At 54.3% G+C, this 21411-nt stretch overlaps 1 protein-coding gene across 2 annotated transcripts in view; it reads right to left on the bottom strand.

The window, feature by feature from the left end:
* Positions 1-21411, bottom strand: part of NUP98 (nucleoporin 98 and 96 precursor) — a 42993-nt gene that overhangs the window by 17208 nt on the left and 4374 nt on the right. For both annotated transcript variants that reach the window (XM_071567700.1, XM_071567709.1), the window contains exons 3-20: positions 20451-20552; positions 20152-20331; positions 19376-19515; positions 17459-17566; positions 16652-16835; positions 15360-15523; positions 14326-14463; positions 13699-13786; positions 12716-12808; positions 12206-12346; positions 10339-10472; positions 8762-8949; positions 7814-7930; positions 6524-6828; positions 5107-5220; positions 4280-4418; positions 3153-3330; positions 1105-1269 (exon numbers count right to left, since the gene is read on the bottom strand). In XM_071567700.1, the coding sequence (XP_071423801.1) occupies positions 1105-1269; positions 3153-3330; positions 4280-4418; positions 5107-5220; positions 6524-6828; positions 7814-7930; positions 8762-8949; positions 10339-10472; positions 12206-12346; positions 12716-12808; positions 13699-13786; positions 14326-14463; positions 15360-15523; positions 16652-16835; positions 17459-17566; positions 19376-19515; positions 20152-20331; positions 20451-20552 (2678 nt within the window). The remainder of the gene's footprint in view (positions 1-1104; positions 1270-3152; positions 3331-4279; positions 4419-5106; positions 5221-6523; positions 6829-7813; positions 7931-8761; positions 8950-10338; positions 10473-12205; positions 12347-12715; positions 12809-13698; positions 13787-14325; positions 14464-15359; positions 15524-16651; positions 16836-17458; positions 17567-19375; positions 19516-20151; positions 20332-20450; positions 20553-21411) is intronic.

The following is a 21411-nucleotide window of genomic DNA, read 5'->3' as shown; positions in this document are numbered from 1 at the left end:
ACACAAAATCATTGAGGTTGGAAAGCTTCTGAGCCCATGTCCCCAAGTGGGACCATGTCCCCAAGTGCCACATCCATAAATCCCCCCATGGATGGGGACTCCACTCCTGCTCTGGGCAGCTGTGCCAGGGCTGGACAGCCCTTTCAGTGAAGGAATTTATCCAGTATCCCCCCTGCCCCTGCCCTGGCCCAGCCTGAGGCCGTGCCCTCTGCTCCTGTCCCTGTGCCCTGGGGCACAGCCCGACCCCCTGTCCCGGCTCCCCCCTCCTGGCAGGGATGGCAGAGCCAGAAGGTGCCCCCTGAGCCCCCTTTGCTCCAGCTGAGCCCCCCCAGCTCCCTCAGCTGCTGCTCCAGTCCCTGCCCAGCTCCCTGGGCACTCTCCAGCTCCTCAGTGTCCCTTCCATGAGGGCCCAGCACTGGGCACAGCCCTCGGGGTCCCTCAGCAGTGCCACCTCAGGGGGACAATCCCTGTCCTAGACCTGTGCCCACACCACAGCTGGCACTGCCCAGTGCCACTGGCCACCTGTGCACACCTGGCTCGTGCTCCCAGTGAACTGGATCAACCTGTGCCTGTCCTGTGTAAGATGGGCCCAGCACTGAGGATGTTTTACAGAGCTTTAGGAGCAGTCACATCCAACACAAAGATGTTCACAAATCCAGAATATAACCAGCCTTAAAGAAAGTGGTTTTTAATAAAAATAGAGCACATTCTTCAAATAGAAAGCAGAGTCTTGCACACTAATAATGGCAGAGGCAACTGAATGCACAGCATCACTCTCCAGGCAAGCAACAGGCATTTGCATCACAGAGTGTGTATTTAATTAGTCACAAAATCAAGGGTGCTTCCCAAAGTGGCAAAATCTGCCAAGCTCACTAGAATCTGAACACGAAACAAGGGCTGAAAGCCTCCCCACACCCACTCTCAGTATGAAATGTCAAGTATCTCAATGAAAAACAACATGCAGACACACAGCCAGAGTTCAGAAGAGTTGGTGTAATGTTTCACTCTCCAGATTCTGGGTCACTCCAACCACCCCTTCCCCAGCACCAGCCACTCTCCAAATTCCATGTCACCAACCCCCTTTAGTCACTGTCCTCCTTCTACCTGAGCTGGGGGTGTTGGTTTGCTGTTCAGGGTCATCTGCTGGGGCTGCAGGTGCCCTGGGGGTGGCACAGGGGTGGTCTTTAACTTCTTGGTGTCCACTTTGGAGGGATGATCTTCCTCTTCCTCGTCTGAATCTTGCAAGCCATACTTGGAGAAATGTGCCACCTGTGTCAAGGAGAAGGACAAGCCTGTCACACCTTGGAAGGGAGGCTCCAGCACCCACTTCTGGGAGGCCTGGACAGTGAGCAGCTGTCCCAACACACACAGCTGTGACACCTGCAGCAAATTTGGCCTCTGCATAGACCTAAACCACCTGCAGGCAGGTCTGAGGCCACGTTTTGATCACAGAACCCAAGGCTGCTTTGGGCTGGGAGGGACCTTAGAGCTCCTCTCGTTCCATGTGCAGGGATCCCTGCCCATCCAACCTGGTCCTGGTCCTGGCCACCTCCAGGGATGGGCAGTCAGGATGGTAAGGACAGTTCTCCCCACAGCTGAGGGACCTGGGCCAGTGCTCAGGGTAGCAAATTTGAGCTATAAATCCTCAGCAGGCTCCAGCCCCAGCCTGCTGTGTTTTTGTGGTAGTTTTGGCTTTAGTTTTAGCCACCCCCTCCTAATGGACTAATGTCTGCAATATGGAGGGGTGGGAGATGGCTCTGGAAAGAACAAAGACTTTTTAAGCGTGGGGAATAGACAGATATAGAATATGAGTTTGCATCATTTGGTATGAAATAAGGGGTGGAGACTGTAGTAGTTTTGGCTTTAGTTTTAGCCAGGCCTCAACTTAGCAGGCTCAGAGAATCCACACAGATTAGGAGAGGCAGGTGTCACCTGATTTAAGTAACCAAAGAAATATTTCATACCAGATGAAGTAACCTGAGATATGGAGTAGAGTAGGAGGAGTTTGTTAGTTTGGCCTGATGGCTGCAGGAGAGCAGGAGGTCCTGCTGCTGTGCTGGCCTTGCTGTGGCCAGTGCTGCTTCACATACTGTTTGAGTGCAGGGAAGTGGAAACATCTTATTGTTATTTTCTCTCTTTCACCTTGCTGGGTGTCTTTTGGGATGCTTTATTAGATCTGGAGTAATGAGATCTGGTTTTGGTGGGAGGTAGAAACTGTTGTTATATCAACTTGTGTAAGTGTGTGTTATATTGCAGTTTTAATTTTCTCTTTTCTGTACAAATATATATAATTTGGGTTTAAACCTGTTCTGAGTTTCCATTTTTTTTTCCTTTCTCCCTTTTTCTCAGTGAGGGAGGAGGGAGGCTGAGACTCTGTATGGGGCAGTGGGCATTCTGCCAGCTCAACCCAGGACAGCTTTGCTGTGGGTCCCTCCTTCCCCTGATGCTCACCTGGAACACCCAGGAGCCGGTCTTGGGGTGGTTCTCCTTTAGCAAATTTGAACTATAATTCTCAGGAGACTCAGCCCCAGCCTGCTGTGCTTTGCTGTGGGCCTTGCCTGAGCAAATTTGAACTATAAATCCTCAGGAGACTCCAGCCCCAGCCTGCTGTGCTCTCCTGTGGGCCCTGCCTGAGTAAATCTGAACTATAATTCTCAGGAGACTCAGCCCCAGCCTGCTGTGCTCTCCTGTGTCCCCCCTTCCCTGATGCCCACCTGGAACACCCAGGAGCCGGTCTCGGGGCAGTTCTCCTTTAGCAAATTTGAACTGTAATTCTCAGGAGACTCCAGCCCCAGCCTGCTGTGCTCTCCTGTGGATCCTGCCCGCCCTGACGCTCACCTTGACCATTCAGGAGCTGGTCTCAGGGTGGTACTGCCCGAGCAAATCTGAACTATAATTCTCAGGAGACTCAGCCCCAGCCTGCTGTGCTCTCCTGTGGGCCCTGCCCGCCCTGACGCTCACCTTGACCATCCAGGAGCTGGTCTCAGGGCGGTTCTCCTTTAGCAAATTTGAACTATAATTCTTGGGAGACTCAGCCCCAGCCTGCTGTGCTCTCCTGTGGATCTTGCCCGAGCAAATCTGAACTATAATTCTCAGGAGACTCAGCCCCAGGCTGCTGTGCTCTCCTGTGTCCCTCCTTCCCCGATGCCCACCTGGAACACCCAGGACCCGGTCTCGGGGCGGTACTCCTTGAAGCGCGCGCCCTGTTTCCGCGACACGGCCTCCAGCCGGCCCTCGTAGTTCATCTCCGCCAGCCGCTCCGGGCTCTTGATCAGGCACCGCGACGTCTTGTCCGTGGGCCACACCCCGTCCAGCGTCACCTCTGCCCGCCTGGGGGAGGCCAACAGTGCCATCAGGGACATGAGGGCAGGGCAGGGCTGCCCAGGGAGGGGGGAGCTGGGGATGAGGGACACCTGCACAGGTGAGCTCAGAGCTGTCACAGCCCGTACAGCGTCACCTCTGCCCGCCTGGGGGAGACCAACAGTGCCATCAGGGACATGAGGGCAGGGCAGGGCTGCCCAGGGAGGGGGGAGCTGGGATGGGGATGAGGGACACCTGCACAGGTGAGCTCAGAGCTGTCACAGCCCGTACAGTGTCACCTCTGCCCACCTGGGGAGCCAAGAGTGTCATCAGGGACACGAGAGCAGGGCAGGGCTACCCAGGGATGGGGGGAGCTGGGGATGGGGACACCTGCACAGGTGAGCTCAGAGCTGTCAGAGGTGAGCAGAGACCTGCACAGGTCAGCTCAGCTCAGCCCTGGACGGGTGAGCACAGCTCACACCCAGACAGCTGAGAGCTGGACAGGTAAGCACACCCCACACCCAGAGAGGTGAGAGCTGGACAGGTTAAGCACAGCTCACACCCAGATAGGTGAGAGCTGGACAGGTAAGCACACCTCACACCCAGACAGCTGAGAGCTGGACAGGTAAGCACAGCTCACACCCAGAGAGCTGAGAGCTGGACAGGTAAGCACAGCTCAGACCCAGACAGGTGAGAGCTGGACAGGTAAGCACAGCTCAGACCCAGACAGGTGAGAGCTGGACAGGTAAGCACAGCTCACACCCAGATAGGTGAGAGCTGGACAGGTAAGCACAGCTCACACCCAGACAGGTGAGCTCAGACCAACTTTTAAACCCAACTTCTGGTTCAGAAAGTTGCAAGTCTCTCACAACTTAACACTACAAACTGAATGCACAACTTGGACTGTGATCTCTTGGTCACCACCTGCAAACACAGCAGACTGCCAGGACTTTAAAACTCATCCTTATTTAACACCTACCTGTTTAAACCTTCCCCAATGGGTGGTTTCCTTTCGTCATCAGGGTAAACAATAACTTCTTTCCTCCGGATATGAACGATCTCATCCAGATTTAAGTTTGTTAGATTTACTTCTCCTTCAAAGTAAATGGACCCATAACCTGTAGAACAAACCAAAACTTCTCAATTTATCTGTGCAGAGTCACGTGCCAGAGAACACCCACTCCTGCTGTGCTGCCCCTGTCCTGTCTGCAGGGCAATGCCCAGGTGACAACTCCTTTCCAGTGAGGAAATCCTGAAGGAGCATTATCCACTTCAACACCATTATTGACAGGCTGGGAGAGCTGGGGGGTCACCTGGAGAAGGAAAAAATCCAGAGAGACCTGAGAGCCCCTTCCAGGGCCCAAAGGGGCTCCAGGAGAGCTGGAGAGGGACTGGGGACAAGGGATGGAGGGACAGGACAAGGGAATGGCTCCCACTGCCAGAGGGCAGGGCTGGATGGGATATTGGGCAGGAATTGCTGGCTGGGAGGGTGGGCAGGCCCTGGCACAGGGTGGGCAGAGCAGCTGTGGCTGCCCCATTCCTGGGAGTGTCCCAGGCCAGGTTGGACAGGGCTTGGAGCAGCCTGGGCTGGTGGGAGGTGTCCCTGCCCACGGAATGGGATGGGCTTTAAGGTCCCTCCCAACCCAAACCAGTCTGATTCAGTGATTTATTCTACCCTAAAATCCTACAACATTTGGATGCAAACTGCTCCCAGAGCAAGGGCACAGGGTACAGCCAGACTGAGGGTGTGCAGCTCAGGCCTCCCTGGATGGTGCTGGAGCCCCTGGGCAGGCTGGGAGGGCTCACCTTTGCGGCCTATGGTGAAGTCTGTCACGATACATTCGTTCCTGTCGTTGGTGAACCTGGCCAGCTCCTCCAGGGAAGGGATGGTGTAGTAGCCAGCTCGTGTCAGAACAATTCCTGCAACAGAACACTCCCTGAGAACGTGACTGGCAGCAAGTTACCAACATTGCCAGAGTTTCAGCCCATTTCTTTTGCCAGCCTGAACAAGTGGCAGCCTCAGAGGACAGAGAGCCAGTGCACCAAAGCCAACAGACACCAGAAGGGCTTCATTCCATCCTTCTGAGCACATTTAAGCCAAGTGCTCTGGCAGGCTGTCCCAGCCCAGACACAGCTCAGACAGCAGGAGTGGGAAAAGGGGGGCAGGGGAAAAGAAAGAAGCAAATGCAGCAACACCTGAAGGAAACACTCTCCCAGCTTTAAGAGCCTGGGGGCTCAAGGACCTGCTGACCGAGCTACAGCTTCTTTCACATTTAACAGGCTCCCAGGCTCTCTATTAAATTGCCTTTGAAAAGCTTTTTGCACCCATAAAATGTCTGAAGACATCTCTGTTGAGCACATCACCTGCCAGTTTCAGTACATGCCACATATTACCCAGCAGGATCAACAAATCTTTTCCCCTTCACCTTCCCATGAGTTTAAAAAACTCCAACATATGTGATACAAAATTGAGGGATAAAATTTAAATGCTCATTGACTCAGCAGGTAAAATTTCTGCCCCAGTGTTATGGGTTTAGCCAAGTAGGCCTAAAATTTAGGTTTAAAAGTTCAGACTAGGCCTGGGACTGTCAGCTGACTTGAGCTGGGCTGAGCTGAGAGCTGACTTCTTCTAGCCAGTAGTGTTGTATTCCATGCCATGTTACACATCATCTCAGAAGGGGTAAGAGCCGGAGTGTGGGTGTGGCTTAGTCAGTTCCATCTGGCTGAAGTACAGACAGGACCTGCTAAAGTTGCTTTGCTGTGCCAGCCCTTGCTCTGGCTGCCACTACTTGCCTTTTGTTTGAGTTCAGGGAAGTAGAAACATTTTGTTGTTACTTTCTCTTTCTTGCAGGGTGTCTTTTAGAGTAATAGACTTTGTATTAATTGGGGGTGGGAGGTTATTTCTTGTTATATGTAACTTGTGTGTGTGTTATGTTGTAAGTTTTCTCTTAATTTTCTCTTTTCTGTATAAATACATATAGTTAGTTTCAGCATAAACCTGGTTTGGAGGGGTTTTTTCCTCTCCCTCTTCTTCCCTTTTCACTCTGTCTTGGACAGCTGGTGTTTTGCCAGCTCAACCCAAGACAGGCAGGAGGAGAGTGGAGAGCACGCTTTGTGTTCTGAAGGAAGGAGGAGCGAGCAAAGCAAAGGCTGCGGGTGCAGAGGAGCAGAGAACTCTCACAAGCGCTGCCAGAGCAGACGCCCCGGCCCCGGCGCGCCCCACCTGCAGGATACACGTGGTGCACAGCCTCGGGCTCCTCCTCCCGCTCGTCCTGCAGGGAATCCTCCTGGAAGGAGGCGTCCTCGCTGCTGCCCTCCAGCCCGTTGCGCAGCGCCGCCCGCATGTTCAGCGCCACCAGCGTGTCGTCCACGGCCGGCTGTGCCTTGTGCCCGCTGCCCTCCGGCGTCTGCGGGATGGGCTTGGCGATGGGGTTGGTGTAGAACCGGGTCACCTCGTGCGCCTCCTCCTCCTCCTCCCGCTCCCCGTCCTGCCTGTGGTTCTCCTCGGGAGGCACCGACAGGAAGAACCTGGAAAGGAAGGGGAACATGGAATTGTTCAGCTCTGAGGGTCCTGTGTCAGTGTTCCTGTGCAGGGTCAGGAGCTGAGCCCTGTGGGTTCCCTTCCAACCCAGGGCATCCTGTGCTTAAACTTCTGCTGTCTTTCCACACAAAACCCCCACTCGAACTGCAGGCAGTGATTATTCCCCTTCCCTCTGCCATTGTGTCACTGGGGCTCCCACCATGACAGACACACTGGTGAGACTGGGAGAGGGGCCCCACAGTGGCTGGGACTGAGGCACATGCCCTGTGAGCAGAGCCTGGTCTGCAGCAAAGAGCAAGCCCACAGCTCCAAACTCCTCTGCCCCAGGAAGTGCCCAGGGCAGGGCAAGGGTGACCCCACTCCTACATCAGGTCTAACTTGCAGGAGCTTTCAATAAAATCAACATGTTGAGCTGCTGAGGAGTTTTTTTCAGCCCCTGATAAAAAGAACCCAAAGGAAAACCAGAGTTCAGCTGAACTATGGCCAGAGATTTTTAGAGCAGGTTGGAATTCTGGCTTTGGCAGGGGAAGACACAGCCACAGAGGTTCCTCCTTTTAGCTGTACAAAATACATGTGCAGAAAAGAGAATTATGAGACTTTGGGGCAGCAGAGGTTCCCTGCAATTCCACATCACTGAGGACTAACCAGCAAGGGTTCTTCTAACCTCAGGGTCAGGGTTAGCACTTCCCTCAAGGAATGTCCTGGGTTTTCTCTACAGGGAATGACGAGAGACTCATCCAGAAAGACAAGTCACTGCTCTGACCCTGATTCTGGGTGGGATGACCTGGCAGTGCCACACAGCAATAACATATAGTTAGTTAGGAGGAAATGAACCTGCCAAAGGTCAATGACTTCCAATGACAGCTAAAGTGACATCCCTGGAAAGAACTCCCTGTTCCACAGCAACAAGAGGGACAGGCAGGACCAGCCCAGCTGGCCTGAGGACAAAGCCCAGCAGGTGACTCAGCACACCTGTCCCCGTTCTCGGGGTACTCGGAGGGCGACGCCAGGTCCTCGTTCTCGCGGCTCACGGGAGAGAACAGGCTGCTGCTGTTGAGGTTCTTCAGAACCAGCTTCTTGATGCTCTTCCTGGAAACAAACACACCAACACAGGGCAATCTGCATCAATCCACTGCATGATATGCATTTCTAGCTTTATCTGGATGCTCCAGGCATGAGGAACCAGCTGGAGGGACCTGCTCCCACACTCAGGACAGATCAAGTCTCCCATAAAGAGCCACCAACACTCTCTGGAATTCCATTCAAGGCTTTGGTTTGTGGGTAGGTGTAAAAAGCACAAGCCAGTGAAAGTCTGAAAGCCCAAGCCCAGCAAATCACTGGGCTCCCTCTTTTCCAAATCAGCTTCTCCAGAGGCACAGAAGGTCTGGCCCACACGTGCATTTTACTGCAGGGTCACTTCAGTTTTTTGCTCTTTGCTTTTACTGAACTCCAAAGCTTTCCAAACCCCTTTTCTCTTGGATTGTCACTGATGGTCCTGAAGACTGAACCTAAAAGCTTCACTTGGGCCAAGCCATGATTTATTTCTCACAGAAACGTGGATCTGAAATAGAACCAGGGCTGGGACAAACCCACCAAAAATGTCTATCAGCAAACCTGGTGACACTCCCAGTTCAGGAGCAGGGAGGAGAATCCCCTGCAAGCTTTCCTTGTAAGAATTCCTAATTGATTTTACAGGAGGTCTGCTCCCATCATGGGCTGATCTCATTTTACAGCTCTCTGGGTCTTGGCAGTTTAAGCTGAACTTTTCTACCTTTTCTACAAAACAGTTCAAGTCTTGGAGAAAACTTGCTATTGCTAATCCCACTTGAACCAGTGTCCAAAATCATGGGATTTAGGAACCTGCATAGGGGTTTATTGGGTCTGCTGAGGAGCTTCTCGGGCACAGCCAGAGGCACTCACTTTGGCATGAAGGCCCCGTTGGACAGGGAGGGCTCGTCGTCGTCCAGCCCGTCGAAGAGCTGGGACTTGGCGGATCCCGCCGACTGCAGGGCCTTGGGCCGCACTCGGGTCGCGGGGCGAGGGGTCAGCTTGTAGTGCGTGGGGGTTGTCAGGGCCTTCTGGGCTGCTGGGTTGGTTGGCTTCAGCCTCTGAAACAAAAACAAGGAGTTGGAGTTTCCAGAGCACGTGCTGGGAGGGTGTTATGGGTTCCCCCAGGTGGGCCTAGATTTGGGCTCTGAAGTCTGGACTAGGCTGAAGCTGTCAGCTGACCTGAGCTGGGCTGAGCTGACAGCTGACCTCTTCTAGCCAGTTATTTTGTATTCCATACCACACTATGGCATCATCTCCAGGGAAGTAGGAACCAGTGTGGGAGTGGTTAAGGCAGTGGCTTCCCAGCCCTCCTCTTGGGAGGACACACGATGCTGTCCCAGGGGGGATGGAGAGGACCAGGCCCACCACTGGCTCACAGGGTATCTCAGGAAAGTAAACTGTGTTGTTCTGGGTCTCTCCTTTCTGCCTGGGTTTGTCTCCCTGGGGAATAAGCTTCTTCTTAAGTAATGTGTAGTTAGGACAGTAGAATTTGTGTGTTCGTTAAGAAGTTGAGGTGGGGAACTTGTTGTTCCAGACTTGTGTGAGTGTACATTTGTACTCTCTTCTAATTGTCTCTTTCTTTCTGTGAAAAATATATGTAGATTTAGTATAAATGCAGTTTGAAGTGTTTTTTCCTTTCCCCTCTCTTTTCCTCCCTTTCCCTGGTGTTAGGAGGGAGGCTTTTCTCTCTGTGCTTGGGGGGTTGGCAGTTGCTTATCTCAAACCAAGACAGAGGGTTTGGGAACGGCTTTAAGGTGCTCCAGTCCAGGGCCTGGAAACACCAAGGGGAGGAGAAGCCAAGGGGGAAGCCATAACAAACTCAGGTAGGAGGCCTCCAGGAACAGCCCCATCCATCAGCCTGGATCCCTGTGCCCACCTGAGCTCTGCTGGGCTCCAGCCACCAGGCAGGGCTCATCTCCAGCCCAAGGAATTTGCCTGAGGGAAGCAGCCCTTCCAACCTCCCCCAACACTTCAAAAGCCTGAGAAGGGTTTGTGGTGTTGTCTTTTAAACAAACCAGCAGGGAAAGGTTTGTTAGAGACTCTCAGAGATGTCCTAAGTAAAGCTCAAGCACAGCTCTACCATTATTCCAAGCATTAACAATTGTCCATCCTCACTCCCAACCAGCAGCACCACAGGAACTCCAAAGCCAAGGCTCTGATGCAGGGAAAAGCAGGAGATTTTGGAGTCCTTGAGTAGTTTGGGTTGGAAGGAATCATAAAGATCATCCAGTTCCAACCCCCTGCCATGGGCAAGGAAACTTCCACTGGAATAAAATAAAGTAGTTTGTGTCCTGGAGAGGGTCAAAAGCCACTGCACCAGAGAGAGAACACAGAGGGCAACTTAATTGGCTGCTCACTGATTGATCCTTTCAGTGGAGACAGTGAACACAAAGCAGAGTAATTTCAACTCTGACCCACCAAATGAGCCCAGTGTGCTGTGCACTTACCTCCTCTTTCTTCTTTGGGTCAGACATGGGGTTTCTGAAGAGCGGGGAGTCTCCGAAGGGGGAATAGGTGAGGCTGTTGAGGTGCTGCTGCAGCACAGCCTGCTGGGCCGCCGAGGCGTTGGGGTCAGTCAGGGCTGTAGGGAACAGCAGAGCAGCTGCCACAGCTGTGCCAGCTCTGTGAGCCAGGCAGGGGCAGCAGCTGCCACAGCTGTGCCAGCTCTGTGAGCCAGCCAGGGGCAGCAGCTGCCACAGCTGTGCCAGCTCTGTGAGCCAGCCAGGGGCAGCAGCTGCCACAGCTCTGCCAGCTCCCTGAGCCAGCCAGGGGCAGCAGCTGCCACAGCTCTGCCAGCTCCCTGAGCCAGCCAGGGGCAGCAGCTGCCACAGCTCTGCCAGCTCCCTGAGCCAGCCAGGGGCAGCAGCTGCCACAGCTCTGCCAGCTCCCTGAGCCAGCCAGGGGCAGCAGCTGCCACAGCTCTGCCAGCTCCCTGAGCCAGCCAGGGGCAGCAGCTGCCACAGCTCTGCCAGCTCCCTGAGCCAGCCAGGGGCAGCAGCTGCCACAGCTCTGCCAGCTCCCTGAGCCAGCCAGGGGCAGCAGCTGCCACAGCTGTGCCAGCTCACTGAACAGGGCAGGGCAGCATCTGCCACAGCTGTGCCAGCTCCCTGAGGCAGGGGCAGCATCTGCCACAGCTGTGCCAGCTCACTGAGCCAGCCAGGGGCAGCATCTGCCACAGCTGTGCCAGCTCACTGAGCCAGGCAGGGGCAGCAGCTGCCACAGCTGTGCCAGCTCACTGAGCCAGCCAGGCAGGCAGGGGCAGCAGCTGCCACAGCTGTGCCAGCTCACTGAGCCAGCCAGGGGCAGCAGCTGCCACAGCTGTGCCAGCTCCCTGAGGCAGGGGCAGCAGCTGCCACAGCTGTGCCAGCTCACTGAACAGGGCAGGGCAGCATCTGCCACAGCTCTGCCAGCTCACTGAACAGGGCAGGGCAGCAGCTGCCACAGCTGTGCCAGCTCACTGAACAGGGCAGGGCAGCAGCTGCCACAGCATCTCTTTTTCCTCCACCACATTCCCTGAGCCTCTGTGGGTGAAAAGCTGAGAGCAGGGAGTGCTAGCCAGCAGTGCAAGAGCCTGGCCTGCCCAAACACTCAACTAGTCCAGCTGGCTACTGAAAGGCTCTGCAGGGGAAATATTCCATGCAGGATTCTGACATTCCTGCTACAGCAACCAAACTTACAGGTTCTCTCTACAAGGCACTCTTAATTTTGTCTCTACATCTTCTACATCTAATTTTAATTCCCATTAAAATGCTCGAAGTGCTCACACTACAAAGTGTTCAAGCCACCAAAAGCAGCTTAATTCTAATTCTCAAACCAGAGTGAATGGGTTATTCCTAAAGAACAATACAACAATTCCCAGGAACCACAGTTCACTGTCAGGGTCTGCAGCAAGTCAAGAGGGGAGCTGGAAAGAACTGCACCTTATTCATGTCCCCAATGGCCTGATAAAGGCCCTTTAGGACCCTCCTACCTGGAATGACTGAAGAAGCCAATGCTGCATTTCCCTATTTTTTGCAAGCATCTACTCTTACTGCCCCAAATTCAATGATGGGAAATGTCAGTAACCTTGAAAACAAAGCTCTAAACCAGCTGCAATTATTGGGAATGTTAAGCAACTTTGAATTACTTAAAAATACACATATAATTAGTTTAAAAAAGTCATTAACACAGTCTCTCCACTGCTACTGAGGACAGAAGTGGCCTCAAAGAGCAGCTCTGTCACCCCAAAGCCTCTGGGAGGGGTGTGCTGCTCTGCCCAGGCACAGGGGACACAGGGCAGGCAGCAGAGTCAGCCTGGGGGTCAGGGACACTCACCTACAGCAGGCTGGGGGGCCCCAAAGCCCAGGGTCGCTGTGGAGGTGTTGAATCCTGGTGCTCCAAAGGCTCCTGTTCCCAGAGTTCCCCCCAGCTTTGGCTGGGTGTTTCCAAACAAGGATGTCTGTCCTGCCCCAAGAGCTGTGACAGGAGAGGTGACTGTCATTTACTGCCAGACTGTGACAGACCTACCAGCACAGCAAAGAATCAGTTCCTCATGAACTGCAGGAAATGCTCCCCATGTCTGTGGATGCTACAGACACTCCAGACTCATGGGATCAGACCAGAGGACCTCACCAATTCCACCAGTGCTGCCCAGTTTCTAACAGGCCACTTAGCACTGAGCTCACAAGTTCCCCTTGGATCTGGCTGGAGACTGGGACTCCTGGCTTGAAGTCAAAGCCTCCACAGCCTTTCCCACCTCAGCTACAGACAATCCCCAGGCTGGGCCAGCACTGCAGGCTGAGCTCTGGGCTTAGGCTGATGAGAGCTGAGCTGGGAAACTCTTACCTGTTCCAAACCCTGTTCCAAGCCCAGTTCCCAGAGTCCCAGTTGCAGGCTTGTTTCCAAACAAACTATTTCCAGCAGTGTTGGCACCAAAACCTTCAAGAACGGAACAGCAGCTGATTAGGGGTGTAACTAAACCCAGGTATTTAAATAAATAAGCATCACAGGGAGGGACAAAGAGCCCTGGCACAGCCCACATCAAATCTCACACCCTTCCCAGCAGAGCAGGTCAAACTGACAGGCAGCAGAGAGGGATTTCAGTGGTAACAAACACACTACAGTTATGAATGTAACACTGAAAAAGGCACAGAAAAGTGCTGGTTTGCCTCCTTGAGCTTTTGGGTTTGTTTCAAACTCCAAAGTTTCACTGACAGCCAGAACTGATGTGATGGTGCTGACCTGGCAACAGAGTAAAATGTACTTTCTTCAAGTGCCTGGAAGGAACAACCCCCAGCTGATCCTGTTTGTACCACACAGCCACTTCTCTGACTCTCACCACAAAGCAGTGGGAACCCTGATCTGCACAACCACAACTCAAGGCCATCTCTGTGGCCCTCCTGGACCCTCTGCACAGCTCCTTGTCTTTCCTGAGCTGTGGAGCCCAGAGCTGCCCCCAGAGCTCCAGCTGTGCCTCAGTGGGGCTGAGCAGAGGGGCAGGATCAGTGCCTGACCTGCTCCAGTGCCCTTCCTGATGCACCCCAGGATCCCAAGGTCCCTCCTGGCCACACAGGCTGCACCTTCTCTTAAGGGCTCACTGAAACAGTGACACTTAACCATCTATTTTCTGAGTCAGGGGGTTCCACAAGAGCCGAGGTACAAACCAGCACCGCCCACGTTTCCCTGCACCAGGACCTGGGAATTTTAACACCCCCAATCCCTGAGCACAGCCAGGAGTGTGGTACATGCAGTGCAGTTTTCAATGACTGAAATGGCCCTGCTTTCCCTCTGTCCCCCCGAGGCAGGGGGTGTGTGGGGTGCTGTGTTACCGAAGAGCCCACCGCCCGTGGTGGTGCCGAACGACGGAGCGCTGGTCGTGGTGGCTCCAAACCCAGCAGGCTTGTTCCCAAACAGGGTCTGCAAGGAAAAGAACAGGAATGTAGACACCTGGCAGGCTGATAGTGCAGGAATTGTACTGGTGGTGTTTGGCTGTGGGCAAGGAAGCAGAACTGAGCCCACACAGCCTCCCACAAACAGGGGGTACCACGAGCCACATGCACCTCCCAAAACCAGCTCTCAGGGTTGGACTTGAGGGGTTTAAGGGTCTTTTCCAACCTCAGTGATTGTGGGATTTTCACTTCACCAGAATCAAAATGACTCAGTATCAGAAATCAAGGTCATTTTTGGTTTGTGCACCAACACAACCTCCAGCCTGGGTTTCCAACCCCACGCTGAGGCAGCCCTGGTGCCACACAGGGCTCTGCTGCTGGTTCCATCACTCCACACTTCACTTGTTAAAAAAATTACTCTATTAAACATTTATCCTTCAGTTTACATCAAACCACTCTGGTTTTGCATCTCAGGCATCTGAACTCCCAAGCCAACACTTCTGGAGCTCCATGCCCTGCACAGGACCCTGGTTGCTTTTCTCTTTGATCAGGAAGGCACAGACTTACCGAACCACCAACACCAAATCCTGTGTTGGCTTGTCCAAAAAGGCCAGTCCCTGTTCCAAACCCAGTCCCAGCATTTGTGTTGGCTGCTGTCCCAAAAAGGCCTCCGGGCTGCGAGGGTTGGGTGACACCAAAGATACCCTACAAACAGGAACCAGGTCAGGCTCACACTCCAAGGCTTTTCCAAGCCCAGCACTGAGGGTAACAGATGTAATACACAAGACCAGACAGTAGATGATGGTACATTAGCCCTCAAGCTGGGGGAAGAGGAGGGAGGAAGAGCATTCTGGAAGCTTTAGTCCTCCTCAAGAACTCAGTTACAAAAGGAAAATTTTAAAAAAGAGACCCAAAGAATTTATGCTTCAAGCTTTAAAGGATATTGGAATTTCCTCATTGCTGAGTGAATGAGATGGAAAGGAAACACTTCACAGGAGAAGCCACAACAAATTCCCAAGAATAGAATATAGGATACATGGAGCCAAAGTCCATAGTTATGCAACAAGTTAGAGCTATGCAGCATCCTTCTGTCACAGGAGCCCATGGCTGCTGCTCATTAGTCACCATAAAGCCCAGAACTGTTAATGAATTCCCACAAGTTAATCATGGAACTACATTATCTGTGTGAACATGAATGGGAACACTTGAGTTGCTGGAGAGCAGCGTGCCTGGAGAAGGGAATGTGCAGCTTACTGGTGACCAGAGGAGTGCTGCCCATTACCCTGCACCCCACCAGACTGGCAGGAGGCTGCGGGGTCAGCTTGGCATCCCCAGCTTGGCATCCCGAGCTGGGCTGGAGTGTGAGGGAGCCTGTGCTGCACTCCTGAGCTGGGCTGGAGTGTGAGGGAGCCTGTGCTGCACTCCTGAGCTGGGCTGGAGTGTGAGGGAAGGGAGCCTGTGCTGCACTCCTGAGCTGGGCTGGAGTGTGAGGGAGCCTGTGCTGCACTCCTGAGCTGGGCTGGAGTGTGAGGGAGCCTGTGCTGCACTCCTGAGCTGGGCTGCAGTGTGAGGGGAGCACATGCAGGCCCAGAGCTGCTCACCATGGTGCTGGTGTTGGGCTGGCCCAGGGTGCTGGTGCCCCCGAAGGAGAAGCCGGTGTTCTGTGTGGTCGTGGCCTGGCCGAAGGGTTTGTTGAACAGGCTCGTGGTCTGGGACGGCTGCCCGAAGAGCCCGCCCGTGGTGCCGGTGCCAAAGCCCGTGGTACCTGTGACACAGCACGGGGCTCAGCCACCCTCAGTGCCACCCACAGCCCACCCTCAGTGCCCACCCACAGTCCATCCTCAGTGCCCACCCACGCCCAGCTGTGCCCACCCACAGTCCATCCTCAGTGCCCACCCACGCCCAGCTGTGCCCACCCACAGTCCACCCTCAGTGCCCACCCACGCCCAGCTGTGCCCACCCACAGTCCACCCTCAGTGCTCATCCACACCCAGCTGTGCCCATCCATGGCCCACCCACAGTCCCCCCTCAGTGCCCATCCATGCCCACACGTCAAGCATCCAACAGGAAAAAAGGTCATGGCATACCCTGAGCTGGGAGGGACCCCAAAGGACCAGCCACTGCCACCCTGGCCCTGCCCACCACACCCCAAAAGTCTCCCCTGGCCCTGCCCAGCACACCCCAACAGTCCCCCCTGCCCTGTCCCATTGCCCAAAGGCTCCTGCAGCTCTGGCAGCCTCGGGGCCGTGCCCACTGCCCTGGGGAGCCTGGGCAGTGCCCACCACCCTCTGGGGGAAGAGCCTTTGGCTGAGATCCCACCTGCCCCTGCCCTGGCACAGCTCCAGCCGTGCCCTGGGCCTGGCCCTGCTCCTCTGAAAGCACTGCCACTCCTACAGCCTGCAGGATTTTGATCTGCTTACAGTCAAATTCCACAAACACAAGTCTCCATTATTAGGAAGAAATCCTTCCCTGGGAGGGTGGGCAGGCCCTGGCACAGGGTGGGCAGAGCAGCTGTGGCTGCCCCATCCCTGGGAGTGTCCCAGGCCAGGTTGGACAGGGCTTGGAGCAGCCTGGGCTGGTGGGAGGTGTCCCTGCCATGGCAGGGGTGGCACTGGATAATCAAGGTCCCTTCCAACCCAAACCATTCTATGATCTGTTTACCTTTCGGTTTGCATCAAAACCTAATAAAAATCCAAATGGTGTTTGAATTTTTCCAAGGCAAGTAGGAAAACAGATTCCTACAGCAAAGATCCCATCAGTGAATGCTGACCATACAACCAGCACAGCTCTGAGCTCCCAGCCTGGTTCACCCTCTGGCACCCCAGATTGTTACCCAGTTTAAACAGAGTATCTGCACATCCAGTCACAGGAATCTGGACCAGGCAGCACTTACTGGTTCCAAAGGCAGTTTTGTTCTGTCCATAGGAGAATCCTGTGTTGGTAGTGGAAGAGCCAAAGAGTCCTGTGGCTGTGCTGGATGTGGCAGTGGAAGAGCCAAACAGGCCAGTGGCTGCTCCTGCTCCCACAGGATTGGAGGGCCCTTTCCTATTTGCCTGGTAGTCTTCCAGACGGAGTTCCTGGAGGAAAATCCAGCTCTGAAAACCCAGCTCTTTTTACACAGGACAAGTGTCCTCAGCACACTCACACAGCCCTCAACCTACACCAAGATGAAGGCTCAAGAAAAGCTGCAACATCTACATTTTCAAAAACAAGGACACCAAAACCAGGATCTGAACTGAGATCCACGTTTGGGCTTCAATTTGACTTCCCAGAGGTTTTTCAGATCTTTCCCACAGCAGATCTGTTTTGAAGGATCACACAAACCAGCCCAAAGGGGAGGCTTCAGATGAAATCCTTAGGAACACTAGTTTGTAATAAACAACTGAGTTTTGTCTGGGATCCTGCTGTTATCTCAGCAAGGCAGGACTGTTCCCAGCAGGAGATGTGTCCTCCTCAGGAGATGGAATTTCAGCTCTTCCAAACCTGCATTAAGCATTTAAACCCAGCTGCAATTAAGGTGGGCTTGCATTAATGTTTACTCAAGGACACCTTTCCCATGTGTGGGGCAGATGTTGGAGGCTCATTAAAACTCTCACATTAATGAGCACAGAAGACAACGGCCAAAGAAAGCCCAAGTTAACCCAGGTTAACCCAACTAACCAGAGCCCAACAAGAGCAGGATGTGAGAGCCTGGACTGACCTCGAGGGACTTGCTCTCGTACTCCTTCATGGCAGTGATGCACTGGTGCTTGGTGTTGATGTTGGTGCTGACACCCGACTTCACCATGGTGTCAGTGCCATTGGGGGGCTGAGGGAGGGCAGGGAGCAGAGTTAGAACCCACACACTGGGGTAACACAGTCCCCAGGGCAGAACCCACACACTGGGGGTAACACACACACTGGGGGTACCACAGTCACCAGGGGAGAACCCACACACTGGGGGTAACACACACACTGGGGGTACCACAGTCCCCAGGGCAGAACCCACACACTGGGGGTAACCCACACACTGGGGGTACCACAGTCCCCAGGGCAGAACCCACACACTGGGGGTAACCCACACACTGGGGGTACCACAGTCCCCAGGGCAGAACCCACACACTGGGGGTAACTCAGTCACAGTCCCCTGCAGGGCCTGAGAACCCCTGCACTTGGCACAGATTGAAGCTCTGTGTGACTCATCTGCTCTGCCCAGCTCAGGGCCCACCTGCAGTGCTGCCTCTGGCTCTGGGAACCCCAGGATAAAGATAAGGAGCTGCTGGAGCCAGTCCAGAGCAGGCCATGGAGCTGCTCCAAGGGCTGGAGCCCCTCTGTGCTGGAGCCAGGCTGGGAGAACTGGAGAGGTCCAGCCTGAAGGAGAGAAGGCTCTGGGGAGACCTCAGAGCCTCTTCCAGTGCCCAAAGGGGCTCCAGGAGAGCTGGAGAGGGACTGGGGACAAGGGATGGAGGGACAGGACAAGGGGAATGACCTTAAGCTAAAGGAGGGCAGGGCTGGATGGGATATTGGGAAGGGATTGCTGGCTGGGAGGGTGGGCAGGCCCTGGCACAGGGTGGGCAGAGCAGCTGTGACTGCCCCATCCCTGGGAGTGTCCCAGGCCAGGCTGGACAGGGCTTGGAGCAGCCTGGGCTGGTGGGAGGTGTCCCTGCCCATGGCAGGGGTGGCACTGGGTGGGCTTTGGGGTCCCTCCCACCCCAGCCCAAGCCAACCCAGCCCATTCTGTGACTGGTTTATGACTCCACGTGTATCTGCACAGCTGAGGCCTCGCCCAGGTGTGTTCAGGGACGATGGACTGGAATTCACCCAGAACAACTCTCAGCAATTCTGCTTTCGGTTTCACTGCAAGAGCAGTTTGTCTCCACTGCTGACACAAATCCTGGAGCTCTGCACGGATCTCCCTGTCCCCCCTCTGTCACAGAGCCATGAAGGTGCACATCAACAGCACTGCAACTGCCCAGCCAGCCCAGCCAGCCCCCCAGCTCTGCCCCGGCCTTACAGCAGCTCAGTCCACACACGGAGAGGGGCAGGATCTGCACCAACAGGTATCTGGGGAAAGGATCTGCCTGCAGCAGCCACAGGTACCCACTCCCGGGAAGGCCCCTGTGCTGAGCCACCTGCAGGCCCAACTGCCACAGACTCACCAGCAGTTACTGACCCCCCTTAAAGGGACCTCGCCCACAGGGCACCATTCCCCACCCTCCACATCCCACTCCCAACGCCAGGCTGGCTCAGGGAGAACTGCTCTGATCCTCACCCATTCCAAGAGGTCTTTAGTCTTTATTTACCACATGGAATTTTGTGGCATTTCCTCAGCTGTAAGAGCTGCTTTACCCCTTCAGCAGCATTAGCACAGCTCTAAACCCAGCGAGTCTGGAATTCCACAGGGTTTGAGAAGTTTGTGAAACTCAGGACAGAAACAAGCCCAGTTTATGAAGTTAATTACACCTCCTATGTTCAGTGCAATGGTTCCTCCAAAGGGGTGTTTTCAAACCATTTCAGAACAGCTGCATTTGAACTCCTCACTTTTTCACCTCAGTGACCAAGACATTCCATAAATAACTGCAACACACTCTGCTTTCCACAGGGGACAGGCTGGATCAGCAGAAAAACCAGAACTTACATTGAATTTAATGGTGGTGCCAGTTGGAGCAGCAGTGAAGCTGGTGGGGCCAAAGAGGGAGCCAGAGGTGCTTCCAAAGGGGTTGGTCGTGGTGTTGGTGGTCCCAAAGAGCCCCCCACTGCTGGTGCTTGTACCAAAGTCTGGGGAAATCATGAACAAATTAGAACATCTCAATTAAAACACACCTGAAGCTTAAAACTTAAACCTAATAGTTTATGCAAATTAGAAAATGGTTTGAAAAACCAGCAAAGATGAGAACTGATGGTGCTGCCAGAGCAGTTTGCTGGTGCAAAGTGTCCCTAACTCAGCACCCCAGGGACAGCACAGAACCCACAGCAGCCAGTTCTGCCCCACTCCAGACAAGCAGGAACAAAATTACACAATCACTCCACAATACAAGCAGTGAGTGCAGTTTCGTTTCTCTTCTCAGAAGGGGCTGCAAGCAGTTCCTTTCACTTTGTGGAATTACAGCAGATTAAAGGAATTTGATGCTGTAACTGCTCTGCCACAGCAAGATAAAAACCCAAAATCAAACAATACCAGGAGATGTTTCAGAATACAAAGTTTCAGCCAAACACCTTTAGCAACTTACTTTAAAACTTCCAGCTGGAATGACAGCTCCAGATTCAGGAGCATGTTGGGCTCACCCCTGGCTGCTGAGCACACCAGGGTGTCTCTGTGTCCTTCAGGAGAAGGCCCACCCACCCTTCCCTGCCCCACGGGAACACCCAGCTCCCTGTGCTCTCCCAGAGCAGCAGAGGGGCAGTGTCACTCACTTCCAAAGCCAGCTGGTTTGTTCTGGGCAAAGGCATTGTTCTGGGACGAGAAGAGGCCTCCACCGGTGCTGGTGGTTCCAAAGAGGCTGTTGGAGGTGCCCGTGGATGTCCCAAAGCCAAAGCCAGTGCTGGTGGAGGACGTGGCTGGCTGGTTGAACGTGGTCGACCCAAACAACCCTCCTGCAGACAGAAACAGACTGTCCATCAGCCCTGCCTGCTGGGGGGTTGATGGGTGTGCATTTGGGGGTCGGGAGGGTGTGTGTTTGGCTGGTTTGGGTTGATGGCCCCCCAGGCAGTACCTGGCTTGGTCTGTGTGCTCCCAAACAGGCCGCCCGTGTTGTTGGTGGAGCCGAAGGCCGATGTGCCGAAGGCCCCTCCGCTGGTGGTGCCAAAGCCAGCATCTGGAAAGAGAGCCCGTGAGCCCCCTGCCCACCCTGCTCTGGGGCTGAGGGAGGGGCTCCCCACACACCTGGACACACAGCAACTCCCTTCCAGCCTTCCCAACAAACTGGGCTCCCCACACACCCCAGGACACACAGCAACTCCCTTCCAGCCTTCCCAACCAACCTGGCTCCCCACACACCCCCAGCATACACAGCTCTTCCTTCCAACCTTCCCAACAAATGGGGCTCCCCACACACCCAGGACACACAGCCCTTCCTTCCCAACAAACACCCCCAGACACACAGCTCTTCCTTCCCAACCTTCCCAACAAACACCCCAGGACACACAGCCCTTCCTTCCCAACAAACACCCCAGCACACACAGCCCTTCCTTCCCAACAAACACCCCCAGGACACACAGCCCTTCCTTCCCAACAAACACCCCAGGACACACAGCCCTTCCTTCCCAACAAACACCCCCAGGACACACAGCCCTTCCTTCCCAACAAACACCCCCAGGACACACAGCCCTTCCTTCCCAACAAACACCCCAGGACACACAGCCCTTCCTTCCCAACAAACACCCCAGCACACACAGCCCTTCCTTCCCAACAAACACCCCCAGGACACACAGCCCTTCCTTCCCAACAAACACCCCAGGACACACAGCCCTTCCTTCCCAACAAACACACCAGGACACACAGCCCTTCCTTCCCAACAAACACACCAGGACACACAGCCCTTCCTTCCCAACCTTCCCAACAAACACCCCCAGCACACACAGCCCTTCCTTCCCAACAAACACCCCAGCACACACAGCCCTTCCTTCCCAACAAACACCCCAGCACACACAGCCCTTCCTTCCCAACAAACACCC

Source organism: Pithys albifrons, chromosome 1 (genome assembly GCF_047495875.1).
Source record: "Pithys albifrons albifrons isolate INPA30051 chromosome 1, PitAlb_v1, whole genome shotgun sequence".
Taxonomy (NCBI): domain Eukaryota; kingdom Metazoa; phylum Chordata; class Aves; order Passeriformes; family Thamnophilidae; genus Pithys; species Pithys albifrons.
Note: the sequence above shows the minus strand (reverse complement) of the source record. Positions and strands in the feature narration are given on the sequence as shown.